The 22,416-nt window shown below is 52.0% G+C and overlaps 1 protein-coding gene across 1 annotated transcript; it reads left to right on the top strand.

Annotated features, from left to right (window-relative positions):
- Nucleotides 1–1,978: 1,978 nt before the first annotated feature.
- EDN3 (endothelin 3) lies at nt 1,979–22,085 on the top strand (the record flags this gene model as incomplete). Its single annotated transcript, XM_082645792.1, has 4 exons — nt 1,979–2,406; nt 3,039–3,327; nt 20,764–20,937; nt 22,001–22,085. Exons 1-4 carry the CDS (start codon nt 2,355–2,357, stop codon nt 22,083–22,085), a joined length of 600 nt encoding a protein of 199 aa, XP_082501918.1. The 5' UTR covers nt 1,979–2,354.
- Nucleotides 22,086–22,416: the final 331 nt, after the last annotated feature.

The following is a 22,416-nucleotide window of genomic DNA, read 5'->3' as shown; positions in this document are numbered from 1 at the left end:
GACCATACTCTCCTTCTCTCAACTAGATTAGAAGACTCTGAGGACGGGCCAGTGCCATGCTGGTATTCCGTAGCTACGCGTGCCTTGCAGGCTCACCCGGGTGGTGCAGGTTTTAGTCCAAGCTGTGGAAGGCCGCAGACTCCCTGAGTGGTCCCAGAGCCCTGACACCTCCTGTGTCTGGATATACCAGGAAACTGCTCTCTACCCCTTTTCTCTTTTTAGCTGATTAGTATACTGTATTTTCTATTTCTCCAGCCATCCCCCAATCCAAGATTTTTTAATTTTGTAGGCGATGAATATTTTAAGTCCAAGGAGAGAGAGAACAAAGTGATCCAGATTCTAGCCTGGCAGGAACAGAAGATAATCCTAGTCTTGGGCTTTTCTAATTTTTAAAACATGCAACACAGAAAATGAGGAAGAGGCCCCTGTAGAGTATTTGTCCTGTTTGGTGACAAGTGACCTTAAAAGATGTTATCTGTCCCTCTCCACACCTTGACTTGGACTCAGGGACTGGGTAGGATGGAAGGGGGCTGGAGGTGATGGAGAAATTTAAGCATCAGCTCAATTCTGGGGACTTGCGTACCTTTCTAGTTACTACAGCTCTATAACAAATTGCCCAAAGCACAGTGGTGTAGAACAACAATTTCTTAGGCCCATGGGTTCTGTGGGTCAGAATTCAGACAGGGCACGGAGCGGGGATGGCTAGACCTCGGTTGGAAGTCTTCGAGGCTGGGGGCTCTAGTCACCTGAAGGCTCCTTCATTCACACAGTGGTTGGCGTGGGCTGTTGTCTGCGAGGCCTCAGTTTCTCTCTGTGGGCTTGCTTGGGCTTCCTCCCAGCATGGTGGCTGTATTCAGAGGACCAGGATCCCAAGAGAGAGGGCCACATGGGAGTTGTACCACCTTTTATGACTTTGCCTCCAAAGGCACTCATGTCACTTCTGCTTTCTATTTTTTCCAAGTGGGTCATTCAGGCTGAAGGGGAGTGGGGTGGTACTCGACTGCGTCTTTTGTGGGAGGAGTGTCAAAGGATTGGTGGACGTGTTCAAGTCACCACAAGTACCCTGCGACATGAGGAGTGACTCCAGGGCCTCAGACCTGTTTATCTTCCTCTGTGTGGCCTGTGACTCTCTGCCCTGCCTGGAGTTTTCAGGGAAAGCCAACTCCAATCCAGTCCAAGCTGATGGGGTAGGCAGTGGCCAAGAGGGAAGTGCCCGATGCCACCTGGAGCACTGCCTCTCTTTACGTCCTTCCCTCTGGTCGGGGAACTCTGGCCAGGGAGGGGCTCTAAGGGCTTCTTGGTGTGCTCAGAGGTCAGCAGTCCAGGGCGGAGTCCATGGGAAGCATTTATTCATTCATTCTTTCATTCATTCATTCATTGACAAATCTTTCTTGAGTACTTCCTGTGCCCAGGCAGAGTTCTCAGCAAAGGGGGTGTTTAATAAGGAAATTAACCGACCTTCCCTCCTGTGGTGCTCAGGGCAGGAGACCAGTCCCAGGTGAGCTAGGAGCGCCTCCCACACGTGGGGTGGGAAGACCACGATTGGGAGAGGAACCTGCTTCTCACCGAAGCCACCTCCCCAGTGCAGGGGGCTGTGAACAAGTCAGGGACACCCCAGGACCGCTAGCTCCACTTCTTGGTTGACTTTGCCCCTGATTGCTGCCCAAACCCACCAGCTCTGAGCTCCCGGGAGAGGCAGGGAGACGCTGCCGGTGCCCGTGAGTCACGAGTGTAAAGTACGCCCAGGGCCTTGGCAGGCAGGTCTGTGCAAGGGTAAGGTGTCATTAGGTGAGCGCTGAGAAATGCTGCTTTCCAGAGCCCCAGAGATAAAAGATAGGATTCAGGTGCAGCCTTTTCTCTCTCCCACTGAGCTGCAGTGGGAGCTGCAGGGTCCGGGCAGCGACGCGGCGGGGTGGGCGCGTGAGCGTGAGTGCGCACGTGTGCGTGGCCTTCCGGCAGCTGTCCCGGCCCCCCCACCCCCACCCATCGCACCCGGCCCTGCGCCTGGCCGGCTCCCCCGCGCCTGCGAGGCGACCCCCGTGCGCCCCGGGTTCAAAGGCCCTGCGCGGCAGCTCCAGCCCCTCCGGGGGGCGGGGAGGCGAGGGGGGTGGTGCGGGAAGCAGAAGAGCTGGAGCCCACAGCCGGCCAGCCCTGCGCCGGGATGGGTAGCGCGCTCTGAAGTTCGAGACCGTCGCAGCCAACTCCTGGCCGCAGCCCGGGACGCAGCCAGCCAGCGGCCGGCCTCGAAGACCCCCTAGCCGGAGGGCGAGGCCCGCCGTGCCCGGCACGAGCGCCCTTTCGCGGCCACAGGCGTCCGTCCTCCGGCCCGGTGCTCCCGCGGCCGGTCGGGGTTCATGGAGCTGCGGCTGTGGTTCCTTTTCGGGCTCGCAGTGACCTCCGCCGCAGGTAAGCGGGCGGGGCGGCGCGCGGCTCCCGGCGCGAGCGCACACAAAAGGACCCCGGGACGGGCGGGGCGGGGCGGGGCGGGGGGCGCGGGGAAGGGGGCACTGCTGGCAGAGGCCTGTGGCCCCGGCTCGCCACCCCTGCAGGCGCCCGGGGGGCGGGCTGGGGGGCAGAAGCTGAGGGCACGGACCCCCCGCGCGCTCGGGAGGTTGCAGCCCTCACGCAGGCTGGAGACCCGGGGCGGACTTTGTCGGTATTTCGTGAAGTCGGGAACTTTTCCAAAAGTTTGCAAACGATTCAGAAACTGCAAAATGACTGCAGAGTTTTCCGAAAGTCTGCACAATGCTTGCACGGTTTCAGCGGGCACAGATAGCTTGCGCGCTGCGCGGCGAGAAGAGCTCCCAAGCTTTTCATCAAGTGTGCAGGCAACTTGCAAACTTTTCGGAAACGGCGCGCCTAGCTTTGCACACTTTTCCGAACCTCGGGCGTAGCTTGGAGACTTGACACAAAGTGCCATTAGCTTGCAAACTTGGCAGAAAGTTTGGCTCTCCCCCTCCCCTGGGTTTTGGGGGATGGTGGGTGTCCGGGGCCTGCACCCTCGGCAACTCAGGAGCCCCTCAATCTGCCTTCTTCAGGATTGGTGCGTCGCCCCCAGCCTGGGGACGCTGGCAGGAGCGGCGAGCCCCGGACCCCCTCTGCCGCCAGATCGGAGGGGGACGCGGAGGAGACTGTGGCCACAACAGCAGTGCGCGGTCCAAGCCCCAGAAGCCCTGGGCAGGAGGAGGGACCTGGTCGGTTTGGGGAGCAGGCGGCCAAGGGGGACCCTGTGCACCACCGAGCCCGGCGCTGTACATGTTTTACCTACAAGGACAAAGAGTGTGTCTACTATTGCCACCTGGACATCATCTGGATCAACACTCCTGAGTGAGTCAGCCCTGGGGGCGGGGGCTCCTGGGCCAGGCCCCTCTCTTCACACTCCCGGATGACCTGGTCCCATCCCAGCCTGGTCAGCCCAGAGCCCGCCTGGCACAGCCTTCAGCCCTTGTTAGGCTCTCTTGCCTGCCCAGGTCAGGTCTGCAGGTCAAGGATGTGACCCCCATCCCCTCTGAGGGTCTGGCCCAGGAGAAACCCAACCCCAGAGTTTCTGATCCGGTGGAAGGGCGAGCCCTCCCTCTGAGTGAAATGAGCCAGCCAGAGGGATTAGACACCTGAGAAGTCCCTCTGGGAGGGAAGAAGCCCCGAAAGTTATCTCCTGCCCCGGGGGCAAAGTGGGCCTGGCCCCCCTTGCTGACCCTGCCAGGCTCCAAGGAGTTTCAAATTCCTTGAAAGCAGCCTGCTCTCTAGGGAGCACAGGGGTGGGCTCGGCAGGGCCTAGTGGAACCTGCCCCGTAGGGGTGAAATTCCATGGGCTTCAGGCTCCTTACCTCCTGGGGGGGCAAGCCCACGGGTTCTCCCCAGGCTGGCTTCTCGTGCCCACTGTCACCCCCTGCCCCAGACAGCTCCCTTTGGCCCTTCTGGTCCCTAAGAACTCTCTTACTGCAGGACCGAGACTGAGTTAGTTGTGGGGTGTCCTTGCTGTAAAGCCCACTCTCTCCCGAGGCCGTGGGCAGCGACTCAGTTCAGGAACCCCTTCTGCAGAAACATCATCCTGCAAACTGTGAAGAGGGCTTGACCTTGCTCTGGTCACCAGCCTTTGGGCTTTGCCTTCCTGGTCTCTAAAATCTGGGACTTGGACCAGACGTCTCTAGATGTCTCTAGGTATTCTTGGGATCTCTTGGGCGTCCTGCTTGCACCTGACTAGGGATTCTTAGCCTTCCTGGAGCCCTTGGCCTGGAAAGGCAACTTTGCCACTGTGTTTGGAGCCCCTTGATTCGTGTCCTTCAGGGGTTCCTTCATTCCAAGCTATCTAACCTCTGAGCACCCTGGGTGATATCTCGATGGGCCTCACATACCCACTTTGTTTCACCGACACCTCGAGGATGAAGTGCAAAGGAGGGTGAACCTGGGGGGCCGAATATGTTTCAAACCAGGTCATGAGCCCTCTAAGTACATCTGGGAGAGGTCTGGAAAGTCACCCTGTTGTCCAGCATGGCAAGCAGGGCTGGCTCCCGCGGGGAGCCTGGACATGTGCACAGGGTTCAAGCTCAGAAAGACCCTCATGGTGTAAAGTGTATTGTTGCCATCTTGAAATGCTTAATACTTTTTTAAAAAAAAATCGAAGCATAGTTGACTTACAATATCATGTTAGTTTCAGGTGTGCAGCACAGCAGTGGAAATGCTTAATACTCTTTGAAGCAAGGGCTCCATGTTTGCATTTTATCCCAGGTCCCCCAAAATGAAGCTGACCCTGATGGCAGAATTTGCTTGCCGGGCTGTGTCTGATCAGGCTCCTACACATACCGTCAGCCCACAGTAGGGAGGATGGGGCCAGATCATAAAAGTGATGTGTGCTGGGGAGGGACTCCTGGACGGGCTGTCACTGATTGCCTTCTGTTCTCAGACAGCGATCAGGGTCACCTTCTCCTACAGTCCCCATCACGCTGACACTTGTCCTTTCTGATTCTTATCTTCCTGGCATTGTTCTCTGACCAAATTAGCTTCACAGAACCCAGGACTGAGGGCAGCCTTGGTAGGAATCCCAGGCTGTGGGTCTAGAAGGAGAAAGAAGAAAGCTAAGCAAATTTGGGGCAGGGGGGCCTTTGCAGAGGAGAGGAGGGGAGGAAGGAGGGGATATTTGGAGACCACCTTAGTTCTCTGCCTGTCGCCAAGCCCTGAGCACCGGCTGCGGGAAGCGATTGTCGCAAAGCCCTGAGACCTGGTGGAAATCCTGTCTCCCAGTTCTGAGCTGTGTAGGGCCCGAGATGAAACCATGGGTCTTTGGCTTTTTCTAGGACAGCCAACTTGCTAACGTTCCCCTCACAGCTTGATTTACCTCTTCCCCTCTTCCCTGACCCTGATTCATTTTAAACACTAGGGGGAAAGGATTAAATATGGTGTTTGGGAGTTTCTTGAGCTACCCGGGGAGACAAAAAAAATGACAATAGCCAGACTTGAGCATTTTGAAGTCAGACAAGCGACATAACTTTTACACGGAAGATGTTCCTGGACGGTCTTTCTCTGTCTTCCTTTCTTTTCCTCCTCCCTTCCTCCTTCCCTGTTTCTTTCCTTCCTTCCAGAAATTCTCTGTTGATCTATGGACGGGTCCACTGGCAAACTTTAAAACATCTTGGATAAGATCGCGAAGTGAGGAAATGGGTTTTAGGCAACTTGGACCTTTGGAGAAATGGAAGCATCTGAAGAATGACTGGATTGAGCTAAACGGACAAGGGGAGCGCACACCGAGGACTTTTCCAGCTTCTGCCCCCCACCCCTTAGCTGGCACCCCCTCTTCTTTAGCAGACCCTCTTGCTCTCTCGAAACTTCTCCAGGGTGTGAGTTGCATCCTGTCCCCACCGCTGGCTATGCTGGGAACCCACAGGAGTCTGGAGCCGCGTGCCTAAATAGAGAGTCTTGAACTTTGGGTGATTTTCAGCTTCTGGTGTCTTTCCTTCTACTTCCTTCCGGTCACATGGAGGCAGAGGCAAAAATCTGGCTGTATCTCGGAAGGATGCTTGCAAGGTTGCAGGCATTCTTGGAGAATGGTCGTTTGGGCTGCGTTGAAGGACCCAAAAGCTTCAGGAGGGATGCTGTAGTTAACTGTATCTCACGTGGAAAGTGAAGGCTCGAGAGACCAGCTGCTCCCAGAGGTGTTTTCTGAGTATGAGATCCAAGTTCTCTGGTTTCCCCACATCCTTCTGCACACTTGGTTCTTCCAGACCTGAGCTCAAGCAGCACCCAGCACACAGTAGATCTCAGTAAGGCTGGTGACTTCCTGTGAGGCCCTTGTCTTTGTTGTCACTGAGGTTCTGTCTGCGGGTCTTTCTCCCACAGATGAGGCGTGCTGTCCCAGGGTGTGTGGGTGCTGCCAGAGGTCTCACATCCCCATAGACGTGTGCGGGAATGTGGATTTTTCCAGAGCTGTTGCCCATAACTTCCACTGTTTCTTCCAGAAGGTCTGGAACCCCAAAGAGAAACGAACCAAGTGCATCCTGGGCACTGCTCTTCTTGCCCCTGGGGAGGCGGCTGAGATGGCAGCTCACCCACGGGACAGGGGATGCTCGTGGCTCTCCTTGGCCACGTTAGGAAGCCCCGCCCCTAACCTCCCCCCAGCAACCCCACCATTGCCAACAAAAACAAAAAAGTCCACACCAGAGAAAAACACATGCCATCTTATGGCCATGGAAAATTTGCCAAGAATAAGAAAATAAGGAGAGAAGTAGGGACAAGTAGCCCATGTGCTTACATCCCTGTGCACTCGGGGTTGTTTTCCACGAGATTACTTCAAAAACAGGAGTGTCCTATGACATGGTGGGGGATTGTGTCTGTCAGGGTCTCCAGAGAGATGGAACGAATAGGACGTGTGTGTGTAGATATCTATGTGTATATAAACGCACCCCCCCACACACACACACACAGAGGAGCTGATGTTGCAGTCTTCAGTCTGAGGCATCCTGGAGGCAGAATTCCCTTCCTGCTCAGGACACCTCACTCCTCTCTGTCCTCTCTTCACCTGATTGGACGAGGCCCACCCACGTTATGAAGGGTGGTCTGCTTTACTCAACGTCCTCTAAAATATACCTCCCTCCCTGGCAACATCTAGACTGGCACTTGGTCACATTTCTGGGTACCATGGCCCAGCCAAGTTGACATAAAAAATTAACCATCACAGAGCTCTCAGTGCTAATGGTACCCCATAGCAGGGCAGTCCCTCCGCACCTGCCACTGCACACCTGGCTATGGAGTGAAACCACTCACTCCCAGATGGCCAGTGGAGTTAGCTGCAGGGCCCCCAACAAGGAACCCTGCTCTGTTTCTCCTGAGAATTGAGGGAAACTGCCATCTGTTAAATCCCTCCAAGGACATAATGAGGGAGGCATTGTGATGCTGTGACAGTGACCATGTTTCCAAACAAAAATCTGAGCCACATGGGCTGACAAGTAGGAATGTGTTTCTGGAAAGAGCAGTGCAGGATGTTTGGAATCATGGCTGTGGTGGAAAATCTGGGCTCTGTGATCTCGTGGGAAGACTCCAGACCCAGGAGCTCTGCCCTGTGTCCTGGATGTGACTCGCTGCATGGCCTGGGTGTGGTGCCACCCTCTCCCTGTGCCCCTGGGTAAGTTGCAGACATCAGTGTGACTCTAGGATGGTGACCTAACAAGATGATCAACCTGGCCACACTGACTCAGGAACGACATTTGTTTCCCCAAAGAAGCAGAGTAAAAATAATAATAACAAAACATTTTAATTGTATTTCAACGTGTTCTACCACAAAAAGGCAACAGTTCAACAGACTCATCTTTGCCTCCTGTGTTGTTCAAGAGAAATATGCCAGCACGTTTCTAAGAAGGGACATTTTAAGTTTGAGAACTTCCCAGAGGAACGGATGGATCTGGTTTGCCAGCCTCCCACTGATGCGGGGCCAGCTGCCCACCCACCATGTGACTTCAGAGACCCCAATAACAGTCACGTGACCCGTGAGTCAGGACTGGGAGTACCGTTGCTGGAGATGCAGCTTTTGAGGCAGAAGGATAGTGTTTCTGAGCTTCGTCATGATCGTGTAGACGATGGTGATGATGGTGACAGTGGTCCACACTGATGTTGACCGTGACGTCTATGAGTAAAGATGTGTGAGGATGACATGGGCAAGCGTGAGGGGCATTCTCAGCACAGTGTCTGGACTCCAGCAGACACTCAGTGCCTCAAAGACGTGACCACGCAGATCACTGTACAGCCCCTGGGGCTGCATAACCCTTCCTGCCGCCCCACCTGCCGTATCCCAGTCTGTGACTGGAGAAGCCGGTGACTAGGAAGCTCAAGTCCTGCTGAGGTAGGCTTCCTTGGACCCTCCAACTGGTCTTGCGCTGCTTCCTGCAGTAACACTGAGGAGTCTGCCCCCGGGGTACCTCAGGTTTTCCCTACTCTATGGCCCTTGGTGCGCGGCTATTAGTATTGGATTTGCATAAGGTTTACAGACCCTGGAAAAAGGTGTGTTTGGATGACTGCTGATAAGTGGCTTGATAAGCGCTCTGGTGGCCAAAGGTTGTTACAGGCTTGATGAGATTTGGTCCTGCCCTTTCTGCCCCTCCTTTCTTGCTTGAGTCCTACTTACCTTGGTAAATAATTAGAATTTGGGGGAGCAGGGCATGGTGTTCTCTGAAGGCACTGCCCTGGACTCCCTCTGCTAAATGGGGAGGTGGGTACAGTTGAAGCAGGGGAGAGGGAGGGGGTCTGGCATTTCAGGATAATTCGAATGATCTGTTTAGAACTTTTTTGTTAAACGATGAAATCTTAGTAAGGGTGAGTCCAGCAGAATAGACACAACGCTTTGCAGTCATTTCCCAGGCACCCAGCACCGCCGGGGACCTGAGTGTGGGCCACTAGGAAGGGATCCCAGGAAATAACTACGGAATCTGTTTACAAAAATGGTAAATAGGGCTTCCCTGGTGGCGCAGTGGTTGAGAGTCCGCCTGCCGATGCAGGGGACACGGGTTCGTGCCCCGGTCCGGGAAGATCCCACATGCCGCGGAGCAGCTGGGCCCGTGAGCCATGGCCGCTGAGCCTGCACGTCCGGAGCCTGTGCTCCGCAACGGGAGAGGCCACACAGTGAGAGGCCGCATACTGCAAAAAAAAAAAAAAAAAAAAAAAAGGTAAATAAATAAGGACACATAAGAAAAGACTGTATCAGCCAGACTGAAAGTGATCTTGAACTCAGGGCTCTGACTGATCATGTTTTTACGCCCTGAGTTGTTTCCCTCCCATGTAACCATCTCCCCTTTGGAAATCTAGTAGACGTTTACATCCCGATTTTGAGTTTGAGTAGCAGTAGCTCAGAACATTTCACGGCAAGATGCGTCTTTCAAGTTTGAGGGCCTCGGGGCTAAATTTCAGAGTTTGTGGGCAAGGTCGGCTCACACAAGGTGACCTTCCAGTTGGGTTCACTTGGACTGAAAGTCCCCTTTTCTACCCCAGAGTGGCTGTGAGGAGGTGAGATATCCAGGGACAAAGATGGGTTCGTTGAAACGCAGCTGATCCTGACTGGATGAGAAAGAGGCTTGAGGCTGGAAGGCAGTTTGATTTGCCTCGAGAAAACTCGGTACAAAGAGGTCGTGACCCTGCATGACCCTGGAGGGAGAATTTAGATTTCTGCTAGATGAAAGGGGCATTGCAGCTAGGAACTTGGCCTTAAATGTGAAGGCAGATGAAAGGCTCTGACATCTCTGGTGCGGTATATTCCTGCAAGAATGTGAAACAAAGGAAGCTGAGGAGCAAACATTGCTTTCATTAAGGGGGTCCCACGGCTGGGTCAGAGCTCACAGGGCTTTGTAACGCCAGCTCTTCATCCCGCTCTGGATTGGCAGCATCTCAGCACGTCCAGTGGGGCTGCCTGGGGCCCCTTTCCTAGCTCCAGGTAACCCCGTGTCACTGACGCTCAGCTTTGGAGCACATAACAAATAGATCAACTGTTTAAGAGGGAAATGACCCCATCTCATTCTAAGTCATGTTTCGGTGGAAACAGAGACCTACTTAAAATGGGACACACGGGCTTCCCTGGTGGCGCAGTGGTTGGGAGTCTGCCTGCTGATGCAGGGGACACGGTTTCGTGCCCCGGTCCGGGAAGATCCCACATGCCACGGAGCGGCTGGGCCCATGAGCCATGGCCGCTGAGCCTGCGCGTCCGGAGCCTGTGCTCCGCAATGGGAGAGGCCACAACGGTGAGAGGCCCGCGTACCGCAAAAAAAGGAAAAAAAAAAAAGGGACACGCGTGTGCGCGCGCGCGCACACACACTTTCCCCCTATTTGGGATAGGAGCCAATTGTATTTGGAAGGAAAATAAATCTGGGCAATGGCCACCATGTAGGTAAGCTGCAGGTCCAGACACAGTTCAGGGGGTTTCTAAAGTCCTGCTTCCTGGCCAAGTCTCCCAGGAATGGACAGCAGGATAGGGCATCCCCTGGCCTTTCTCATCTGTCCCAGCTCAGAATCTCAGGAGAGCCAAGAGCTTTGGGAGAACTTGGCAATGTTCAGAGCCGTGGAGGCACAGGTCTTCTCTTCTTTTATAGCCTCTCAGGGCTGACTTAGCAGGAGGCCTTAATAAACAGTAACTCTAGACCAGGGCAGCCAGCGAACCCTGTGCCCGGCCCAGTAATTTAAAAAATAGAAACAGATTCATGCATCCACGAGAAAGCCTCAGAGGCTGATGTGGCCGACGTGTTGTGATCCTTTCTTGCTCAGTGATGGCACGAACAGCCCAGAACTTGGGGAGTGGCCAACAGCTTTGCCAAAAGTCAGAAGCAAGTTGGCAAGAGAGCAGAGGTGTCTGTAGCTTTTCTGGGTTTTTCTAAATCTGATTTCCGTGGGTTTCTTGCAAGGTGGAGAATAGGGTAAGGCTCATGACCCACTCTTTCAAGTGCAAACTTGGAGATGTCAAAAAGTAAAATAAAACTGAATGCGATATTTTTAAAAAGTCAAAATTAGTGCAAAAATCACTAGTCATAATCAACCAAATATCGACTTTTTTTTTTTTTTTTTTTTTTGCGGTATGCAGCCTCTCACTGCTGTGACCTCTCACGTTGCGGAGCACAGGCTCCGGACGTGCAGGCTCAGCGGCCATGGCTCACGGGCCCAGCCTCTCCGTGGCATGTGGGATCTTCCCGGACTGGGGCACGAGCCCGTGTCCCCTGCATCGGCAGGCGGACTCTCAACCACTGTGCCACCAGGGAAGCCCAAATATCGACATTTTTAATAAAGACAGGATCTGACCCTGTGCTTGGTTCGTGTTTGGGGATAAAGCCTGTCTCTCTAGAGGGACTCAAGTCTTCTTAGTTTGAGGTAAGCAATCAAGTGATCAGAGCTGCCACAAGGATGCAAACAATTAGATTAGGAAGAAAATGAGTGTCTTTATTTTTGTTGCCATGGCGAGCATGTCTTCATTCAGTAGGATTTTTCCGTCCATAAGATGAAGTCTCCTGAAAATTAGCAACGGTGTCTTCTCTTGCTTTCTGTGGGTTATTTAAAGGGATGTGTGATGGTGTCTGTATTTTTTTTTAATCCCTGTACAAATATCCCCATTCTTAAAAAAATACCTGCTCCTTGTTTTACCCCTTCTGTTTCCACTGCTGGGAACTATTTTGAGCCACATCTGTCTGCAGCTTTGCATAAAGTTATAATGAGGCCACGCCAGACAGACGTGGATTGCTCATGCCTACATTCGACTTGGAATTCGTTAGGGTCACTGGGGGCTGGGGAGAGAAACTCTAGCCTAACTCATATGGACGCATTTGGGTTGTACCAGATGGAGGGGAAACCAGCTAATCTGTTGGATTCCATAGATGGCTTCATTCTCCAAATATTGCAGGCGTTTGTTGCCCTAACTTTTTTTTTTTTTAAGCTGTCACTCTTGGAAATCCCACCCCACACACCAAACACAGAAGGATTTTTCTGCTGTTCTCCCTAGCTTTGACCACTGGTCAAATATCCTTCATTCAGAGCCCCTGTGTCTGCATTAGGGGAGGAGGATGCCATATCCAGGGAGCTGATGGGATGATACAGCCTGTGGCTTTGGGGTGATTTTTTTTTTTTTTTTTTTTTTTTTTTTGCGGTACGCGGGCCTCTCACTGCTGTGGCCTCTCCCACTGTGGAGCACAGGCTCTGGACGCACAGGCTCAGCGGCCATGGCTCACGGGCCCAGCTGCTCCGCGGCATGTGGGATCTTCCCGGACCGGGGCACGAACCCGTGTCCCCTGCATCGGCAGGCGGACTCTCAACCACTGCACCACCAGGGAAGCCCTGGGGTGATTTTTAAGCTCGGTTATGTGGCAGTAGGACATAGGAGAGTCCTCCTCTTTGGGCCAAAGCTTTCTACATACAGTTGGTGAGATCGAAATACAGTTGGTGAGATTCTAAATACAGTTGGTGAGATCCTACTCTTTGGGCCAAAGCTTTCTAAATACAGTTGGTGAGATTCTACATACAGTTGGTGAGATCCTGGGAATCTCTCCGCTTGGGTGGAGTAGAGACCCCACATTTCATTGTGGTTTAATTGCTGGAGAGAAGGGCTGGGCCCTACTCTAGGATTTGTGCTGTTCGGAGATGCTCAAGTAACAGTGAGGGCATTCGGGAATCTCTCGATGGAATTTGGAGCTGGACGGACCTTCCGGAGAGCCAGTCATTTCATTTCTCAACCCCAGAGAGAAGCCACTCACCTAGGGCCTCTCAGGGAGCTAGTCTTCAATTTGGGCCAGAAACCTGGGTCCGTCTGCCGAGGGAAGCCTCTGGTTTTGTCTCTGAGGCCTCATCCATCTGGGCAGCCTGGTTTCTTCCTCATGTGTCTGTGGAAGTTACTATCAAGACATGGTTCTTCCATTTCTAGAGATCTAGAGACCATATTCTCTCTAGAAGAACCTCAAAGAGGGGCCGATTGAGGACAACGATAGTGAAATCCGGTGACTCAGCCAGGAATTCTGTACATTTGGCAGACTGGGCATGGCCTAGAAGAAATGGCCAATTGAGACCTCCTTCCCTCCCTCCTTTCTTCACGTAGCAGACCTTTGTTATTGAGATGTTGAGGTATTATTGGGCACCTGCTCTGAGCCAGGTACTGCCTGGGCTGCCCTGGGTGCCGAGGTGAACAGGCAGAGACCAGCTGTTACCAACCCCCGGGGACAAGAAGGAAGCCACACCTGCAGCACAGGTGAGGAACGCCCCCATTCCTTGGGTCCGATTGATGGAGAGTCAATGTTCTCTTTGAAAATGTATGTAATTCTGGTAAAACTCCCCAACAACCAAGTCCTGGATAAATTCAAAAGTCGTGGGTTGTTTTTTTGGGGGGTGGGGTGGGGGGAATGTCTTAAAAAAATCTCCAACCCTCAGCACATTGCTCACTCTTTTGATATTTCTAAATGCTCTGGGGTTATTGGCTATTTCTGAGGCTGCAGGATTTTCTCCATTGCCAGGTGGTGGAGGAACAATTTGCCTTGGGATCCTCCCACTTAGAGATGCAGGGATTTTCTGCAGAAGTAAAGCTACAAATTGCCAGTTCACTTTATGTTGTTTGTGAGCATGAAGTTTGTGTCGTATTCTTTAGAACCAGAAAGTGTGTGTGTGTGTTTATGCTTGCCTGACGAGATCAATGAGGAGATATATTTTGGCTGTTTTCTTTCCTGGAGATTGGAAAGGCACCCAGTGGTTGTCTGCCACAAGGCCTGTCCCAAGCAGACTTTCGCAGGCGTTTGGTGAGTGGACAAGGAGTCAAGTCACTGGAGGGTAAGCCTTGTGAGGTGGTCAGCCAAGTATCTGGGGGCTGGGCTCTGAGCATCATGGGGTCTTATGCTTGCTTCCACCTGCCCAAAGGACGGTGTGATCCAAACCAAACATTTCACAGTGGGCATACCTGGGAAGAAAGGATTCCAGCCAGCTTCGTTGGCTGGGTTTTGTCCTGATTCGGAACATATTCTTTTGTGTTTGTTTCGATGAAGAAAATCTCTACTTGTCCTTGTCAGCTGCAGAGACTCCGGGTCTTTCTATGAAACCCAAGAGATCATGGTTGCATCCATCTGGAGAAAGTGAGTTCCAGGGTCAGCTAGAGGTCACTGGTCGCAAGCAACAGAAACCTAGTGTTGCTAACACAGCATAGGAGTTTACTGGGAGGACACAGTGTGGCCCACAAACTGGGAGGGAGGGAGAAGCAGCACCAGGCTTAGAAAGGAGAGGTACCAAGACAGGACTGGGGGTCCCAGTGGGGGCACAGTCGAACAGACAAGGCAGGAACGGAGCCACCTGGCAAGTAGCAGCTTCAGAGTATTTTCTGACCTTGAATTGCTTTGCTCAGGTGTCTTGGGAGGGAGAGGGTGTGATGGGCCAGCTTGGGTCACCTGTTGAGTCCTGAGGCAGGGGAAGGTGAGACTGTCAATCGACAGTCTCTCCACGACCTCACACAGGGAGGGAGGGATAATTCCCCAGGGGAAAGATAAGAGATTGGATTCCAGGAGACAAAAACAGCCAGCGTTGATCCCAGGCTCTAGAGAATTGTGGGCTTTTAAGTCCTTCGAGAGGGGTACTCCTGTCTCTGAGCTGGTGTTTCCCTCTTGCCTCTATGTCTTTGTGCAAAGTGGCAGTGGGTGGGGGGGTGGTCCACTAGATGCTTGTGGAAGTGAATGGATGCTTTTATAGGCCTTTGAATATTCAGCCACTTCCTGTAGTTACTTCATCCTGTCTTACTCTTAAACAGAGTTCTTAGCTAGCAGTTTTTTCTGGCTAAGGTTACAAAGACAGTCAGTGAAGTTGATCCACACTTTCTTCCTTGCCCAAGAAGATATTTTGAAGCTCGAGAGAACAAGTGAGTGGTGTCTTCTAAGGAAGGAATTTAATAAAATCTGAAATCAAGCCCTAGTTAGAAAGCATGTTGGAGTCTCGAAGTTGATTCTCTGGGGAGTGGTGGGGGGCAGTATCTAATGACTGCTGGTGCCTGGCAGCTGGGGCTGCTGCCCCTGCCTGTCTGCCTACCCCTGGGAAACAGTTGTTCCCCTTCCTCTCGGCTGCAGGACTGGTCATCAGAGTCATGCCTTCTGTACAGTGTGTCCCAAAGGCAATCCTGTCCTTGCTTTCCCTTTCAGAAGGAAAAATGTGAACCAGAGAAGACAGAGCATCAACTTGATGTTCTGACCGTGAAGTGAAAATACTCTGTTTGCTGGGGAGACACTCCCTAGAACCTAGGCTTTTTGAATTGATAATGACAGCACCTTTATTTGTAAAAATAGTAGCAGGCGCTAATTTTGTCGCTGTGTCACCGTGACCTGTCTGGCTTTGCTTTATGGGACAAGCCACTAGAGCAGGGGTTGTAAACTTAGATGCCCCTGAGGGCTAGACAGGTGAGAGAAGCAAGCAAAGAAGGACAGATACAGGGACTGGGGCCAAATAGAGAGCTTGAGCCAGGCTCTGACAGTATCACTCAGCTCCAGACACCTGCTGCCATGTTGGAGTGTGGGGTTGGAGTGAGTATAACTTCCAGTTATACAAGAGAAGCTGGAAATTGTGATGTTTATATGAAATTTTCAGATTAAAGAAAAACCACTCTCTTTTGATTGGATGAAGCCCACAAAAATGCCAATTTGCTAACCCCTGTACTAGATTAAAACTGTGTGTGTACAGGGCCACTGGTCTGTCTCATTCATGGATGTTCACCCAGGGTCTCGTCCAGGGCCCATACATTGAAAACCACTCCACAAATATTTGTTGAGTGCTATTCAGTGTTGGGGGGGAGCATATTGAAAACTGGGTTTTCAAGGACAATTTGATAAACTTTCCTGAGAATTTAGAATTTGGCCAGTGAAGCTCCTTTTGCTGCTTCTGGCTGACCCTTGTGAATATCTGTTTCCCTCCTTTCACTTCAGGGACTGAAGCCAATTTTCCGATCAGAGAGATGGAGATGGTTGATTCATTTAGGAAAAGGCAACACTGAACTTAAAAACAAATTCGTAAAGGAAACATTCAACTTTCCTTATTTAAAAACTTCTTGTAGAAAGAAAGAAAGTTCTTCCAGTGTGATGATGCAGATGAACAATGAATACAGGAGATTTGGAAGTTTAGTATTTAACATTTACATATGACATATGGGAGAAAATGTTAAATGGTAAATATGACTCTGGCACCACCATCACTGATCAAATAATGAATGTTCTGACCACATACGCTGAGGACAATTTATTATACAAATACAATGCTAGACGTTGCCTTATGTGAATGTTTTGGGGTGTTTTGTCTAAGAGCACTCGGACTCATCTTCTCAGCTGCTTCTCTTTTGTTTGGAGCTCTGTGTTATAACTGGGACGTTAACAGGTGGAAGAGATGACTACTTTTACAAAGAATTGTGTTCTCTAAGCCCCACTGTAAAACACAGGCTAAACCACAGGTCAGATTGTGTGCTGGTCACAGTTCTCAGCCGATTTAACTTCATTTTCCTGGTTCCATCATTAGGTCCTTCCAATTCACCATTCAGGAAACATTCAAGAAATGATAAAGGCACCAAAACAATTAAAACATGAGTGCTTATTGGGCAGACAGTGTAGAATGATGAACCAGCCAAAAGGAAGCCTGGCAAAGCGTGGCATCGCTGTGCCATGCGACACTCTGGTTCCTTCTTACCTGTCTTTATTACTTAGGCACACATCTCAAAGACACAGGCCTGGTAGATGGGGTTTTTCTGCTTGGTACAACTCACTTGAAGCCCCAGACCAAAGGAGCAACAACAGCAGCCACATGGATTCACCACTAGGGGCTCTTTGCCAAGCATGTTCCACGCAGTGCAGTGTATCACTCAGTCCGTCTGACAACCCTGTCGTAGATCAGGAAACCGTGGAGCGGGTGGAGTGCTCATCATGCAAGTGCGTTACAACATAATAATGGGATCACCAGGTAACCGTTCTCTGTGCTCTGTGTACCTTGCACATACCTGGGCATATTGGCTTGTCGGGTTTCCTTTATTACCTGTACTGTTTTCATACACCAGTAGCATGTGAACTTCTTAAGGCCTTTCTGCATCCTCATCACCCTGAGACTCATACCAGGAAGATACAGGCAGACCTTGAAAATACGGTGGATTTGGTTCCAGACAGCCTCAACAAAGTGAAAAAGCAAGTCACACGAGTTTTTTTGGTTTCTAATGCATATTAAAGTTAGGTTTATGCTATACTGCAGTCTCTTAGGTATGTAATAGCGTTATGCCTAAAAAATGTATATCCCTTAAAAAATACTTTATTGCTAAAAAATGCTAATCATCTGACAATGCAGGGTTTCCACAAAGCTTCAATTTGTAAAATCCATAATATCTGTGAAGCGCAATAAAATGAGGTATGTCCAGATATAGTGGGTGCTTGGCAGGTGTTGGAAATTCTTTGTAATGAATTTTGTGGTTGTTGAATGTTTTAGGTTGGAGAGAATCCAGTCTTATTGGACTAGTTTATCTCACAATCAACAACCAGTTGCTTAATTAAGAGTCTTCATTTGCTCAGCCTTGTGCTGGGTCCACAGCAGGTGCAAAAGAAGTAGCCCTTTCTTGTACTCTTGAGGAGCTGGTATCCACTCTTAGACCTAAAGACACCTAGGGGCTTCCCTGGTGGCACGCAGTGGTTAAGAATCTGCCTGCCAATGCAGGGGACATGGGTTCAAGCCCTGGTCCGGGAAGACCCCACATGCCACAGAGCAACTAAGCCCGTTGTGCCACAACTACCGAGCCTGCGCTCTAGAGCTCGCTAGCCACAACTACTGAAGCCCGCACGCCTAGAGCCCATGCTCTGCAATAGGAGAAGCCAACGCAACGAGAAGCCCGCACATCTCAACGAAGAGTAGCCCCCGCTCGCCACACCTAGAGAAAGCCCGCACGCAGCAATGAAGACCCAACGCGGCCAAAAATAAATAAATAAATAAATAAATTTTAAAAAATACATATATATAGAAAAAAGAAAGACACCTGCCCTGGCCCTATGGCGTAGAGGGTGCCTCTGACCTTCCTCTGGCCATATCTCCCACCCCATTGCAAGGAGTCTATGAGACTGAAAGCCATATACCCCTTCTGCTAGACCATGTTCCACGTATTCACGATCCTGGAATCCCTCTACTCAGATGTCCTTGAGCCCACTTCCAGGGTCTGATACCCACGGACAGAACAGGGCTCCAGCACGTCTCCCAAGGCCTACAGGGTGGTCAAGGGACAGCTGCTTGTGGGATGGGGGGGGTAGATGGAGCTTGGGCTGCATGTGGGATGGAGCAGGATGGAAGGTAATGTACCTTATGCTGCCATGTTCCAACATGGAACTCCAAGGAGCCCCAGAATCCTAAAATCAAGCTCCAACTTCCAAGGTGTTTTGAAACTGAACTCTCTTATTTAAGCACTTATCAGACTGATTTAAAAACCTTTAGGGCTTCCCTGGTAGCGCAGTGGTTGAGAGTCCACCTGCCGATGCAGGGGACACGGGTTCGTGCCCCGGTCCGGGAGGATCCCACATGCCGCGGAGCGTCTGGGCTCGTGAGCCATGGCCGCTGGGCCTGTGCGTCCGGAGCCTGTGCTCCGCAACGGGAGAGGCCACAGCAGTGAGAGGCTCGCGTACCGCAAAAAAAAAAAATAATAATAAATAATAAAAATAAAAACCTTTAAATTTTTGACCTATGGGAGGTGGGCCTTCACTGGAGCTGGAACTCTTGATGGGGGGTGGGCCTTCTGTGGTCTGCACCATCTCTTAAGTCCTCTGGTTCATAGATTTCGTCATCCCCCACCGGCTTCCAGGTCAGCCAGCGGAGTGCACACCTTGAACACCTGGGGCTTGGAGCAGGGGTTTCTTGCCTCCATAAGCATTCTTGGAAAGTTACAAGGGCTCATTTGCATACTAGCTCCTCCCACGAGGCTGCTGGGAAAGCGCTTAGCGGTTCTTTATCACCAAATACCACGTCGCCTTGTTTCCTCACTAAAAGCACTTCGTGCATTTGAAAAGTTGAGTGGCTCTGCGCACACAAATGCCTAATCCACTGACAGCAATTTCAAAATTGCAGGTCTTGCTGTTGATGGGAAAATGGGAGCCTTGGTTGTTATTCGTTGTGTGTAATTTTCACCAAGAAATGGGGGTGTGGGTTTAATGTCAACACCTAGAGATTTAATGTGGCCCTATTACTGGAAATCTATATCTTTAGCCAAATCCTGCCTCACCACAATGTCTGTATTGTTTTGCAACCTCACCCTCACCCCTATTTCCCATTCCTGAGAGAAGATGGGGTTTTAGCCAAGATTCAGCTCAGAAGGGGACTGGCCCCTGCTTGCTTTCTCCATCCTGTGAGCACAGACTGCTCAGTACTGGGCCTGCTTGGATCCAGGGAAGCTGCTCCAAGGCCATTTCTCAACTCACGTGGGTGGGAGGGAGTGGGGAGAGGGGAAAAGAGAAAGAGGGTGGGGTTATGGGGTTATGTTCTTAACTCCAGTCTCCTGCCCAGCAGGGAGCAGGTTCGTTCCAAGCATCGGGTCACGATGGGGCACCCCCCCGACTTTGCCCTCACCACCCCAGAAAGGCTCCATCCATGGCATGTGTTTCAAATTAAAGGAAATTCAATTTGATGCTATTTTGAAAATGCACAGAGAATGTCAGAACCCCCTTTGAGGTGGATGATTGGTGATACTCCATGGGGCTCACAGAAACCAAGGTGGTTGATCTTGGGGACTAGCAGGAAAACCAAGACTTATTGGAAAAGTAACTTTTGGCCACATGTGTTTCCTCTAGTTATTAGTAATCTGTCCCCCAAATCCTGTTCAGTAGTGCTAATGAATTAAGCATATGCTTTTAACTTTTTCCCACTGAATTGCCTGGCAGTGTCCTCCCATCCCTGGAGAGCAATGGTTTGGATGGACACGAGCATAAGAAACACATGTAAACATTTATTGTTTCAAATGACACCATCACCCTCATCCCAGCTCCAACCGTAAATGAAATGGGTAAACAGTTTCATAAGAAGACTTTTCCCAAGGTCAGTTCTGTCCTCGGCTGAATCTCACAGGGCACAGAGGGTTCCCCTGATGTTTGTGGCTTTGAGGAAGCCGTGTTCAGGGGCCAGGATATGTCTCTAACGGCCGTAATTGGATTTGTCCTATTCCAGTTAGTGCAGACTATAAACATGATGTGCACACAGAAGAAATTCGGTGGCCAGCAGGGCGGGAGCCAGGGCCGGCCTTGGGCTGTAGGTTTGGAAGGCGTCTTACTGGTCTGGATGGCGAGGCTCAGGTGCCACTGGCTCAGGATGAAGGCTGGGATCAGCGTTCGGGTCAGCGGGAATGTCCATGTCAGGGGTTTGAGTGCTGGAAGGAAAACCAGAACTGCCCTGGAAGGACCCTGGCTGGGAGGCGTGCTGGCCACGGTTGGGTCTTGAAAAGATTAAAAACGCATCCACCCGGCGTCTGCTTGCTCCCTCCGCAAGAGGGCTGGCTGCTGGGAGGACGTAGAGAGGCCATCGTCCATCTCCCCCAGGGCCTCCCCATCTTCCCAGCCCGGCTGCCCCAGCCCATTGCCTGGGGAGTAGTGGGTAGCGGGGATGCAGGATTCACTCCAGAGTCTTCCCAAGGCCCGCGGTGTAGGGGAGGGTGTGGACCCCAGTTCCTGGGACAGGACTGCACCACCTGCCTCATTCATACCCAGGCCCACCATCTCGTACGCCCTCACCAGCTCCATGCGCACAGAGGCTGGGGCGGTTCGTCCAGACATGGCCCTGACCTTTCTCTGTCCTTTGCAGACGGACTGTGCCCTATGGGCTGTCCAACTACAGAGGCAGCTTCCGGGGCAGGAGGTCGGCCGGGACCTTTCCGTGGAGCTCACAGCCGTTGAAGCGGACGCCGCGCTGCGCCTGTGCGGAGAGTGAGGACGCCGCCTGTGTGCATTTCTGCACCTGGACCCCGGCTGCCCGCGGGTACGAGCCCCCTCCCTGGCTTTCTGCATTTCCAGAGATCGGTTGCCTTGGGCCATGTGGGTGCAGCGGGGCTCTGCCTGTTCCGCCCGATGCAGTCCTGCAGGCGGGGGGTAGGGGGTGTGCGGGCTGCGCGCAGAGGGTGCAGCAGCCCCGTCCCTTCACTGCCTTTCAAAACAAGGTCTGCAACGTGGCCACGGCCATGTCTGGTCTCCAGACGTATTTCTTCTGGACTGCACAGCAATTTGCCAAAATTTGAATAAGTTGCCAACACTTTAAAATTGCAGAATCACCCCCCTCCTCGACAAATGCATATTTTAAGCTTCTCCAAAAATAGCAAATGGGTCCATCTGGTCTCACCAGCCAACATCCCCTCTTGGCCGGATAGGCTGGAACCAAATGAGGGCCACTCAGGTTCGAGTGGGACGTGCAATGTCCATTCACCTGTGTCACTCATCTTCTTACTTGATGGCCCCCCAGGCCCCCGAGTTTGAGACCCTGTAGTCTAACTGCTGGAGAGAAGCTTGTGAGTCAATGTGGACTTGAATAAATAAGCAGACCCTAGGTTCGACCCGTGGTAGCCATTTAAGCTGGTTTTCACTACTTATGCTCCTTGCTCCTCTTTTTCTTTACTTTGGGCCAAGACCCATCAACCCCGCCAGGCAGAGCTGCCTTGTAAAGCCTCTTCCAAGAGCCATCGCTGGTGGGATGGGACCTCCAGGTGCTTCCTGAGCAAGTAAAACGCACAAGCAGGGGGGCTTTCTATGCGGCAGGTGCTGTGGTAGCCAGGGGCCCAGGATCTGCTGTCCAGAAACCCCAGCGCCAACCACATTTTTCTTCCTGGCTCCTTAACATCTGATGAATAACTGAGTAGTGTGGGTGGAGGCTGGACTCCGGTAGGAATCCGCCCACCATGTGCTCAGCCTTCAGAAACGGTGCCTGAGATGCGGACCTGGGGGACCGCGCTCATGTTAGTGGGAAGAGGAAATCATCCCTAACTGGATGCTGAAGAACCAGCCATGTGGAAATGTGGGTTGATTCATTCAAACCAGCTCTCTCCCCACAGGAATTCAAGGACGGCACAAACACCTGACAAAGAAGCAGGAAAGCAGGCCAGCGGTGCTGCCAGGGGCGTGTGTCGGAGGAGGTGAAGCTGCTCTCTGAGTTGCTGCCCTATGGGGGGCACAGGGGACGTGTGGGGCGCATCTGGTCTGTGCGGGGGGCCAGCGGGACACCGTGTGTGGTGGGCATCCACGGGCAATGGTGCTTTTGGTAGATCACCCCAGGGGACAGAACAGCCTAAAGCTGTGGACAGCCTGCCCTGCGTCTTAGGAGCTGAGTCCTGAGCTCCCTGTAGCTTTTGAGCAGTGATGTCCAGCCCTGGATTTCACCAGGTCTGGACAAATCTCACCGATCACTGCTTCCCAGAGCCCCTGAGGCTCATCTGTCGGTGCCCATGTTGCCCCCCTGCTCCCATAACAA

This window comes from Mesoplodon mirus (genome assembly GCF_964341445.2).
Source record: "Mesoplodon mirus genome assembly, chromosome: 15".
NCBI lineage: Eukaryota > Metazoa > Chordata > Mammalia > Artiodactyla > Ziphiidae > Mesoplodon > Mesoplodon mirus.
This window is presented reverse-complemented; position numbering and strand designations above follow the sequence as displayed.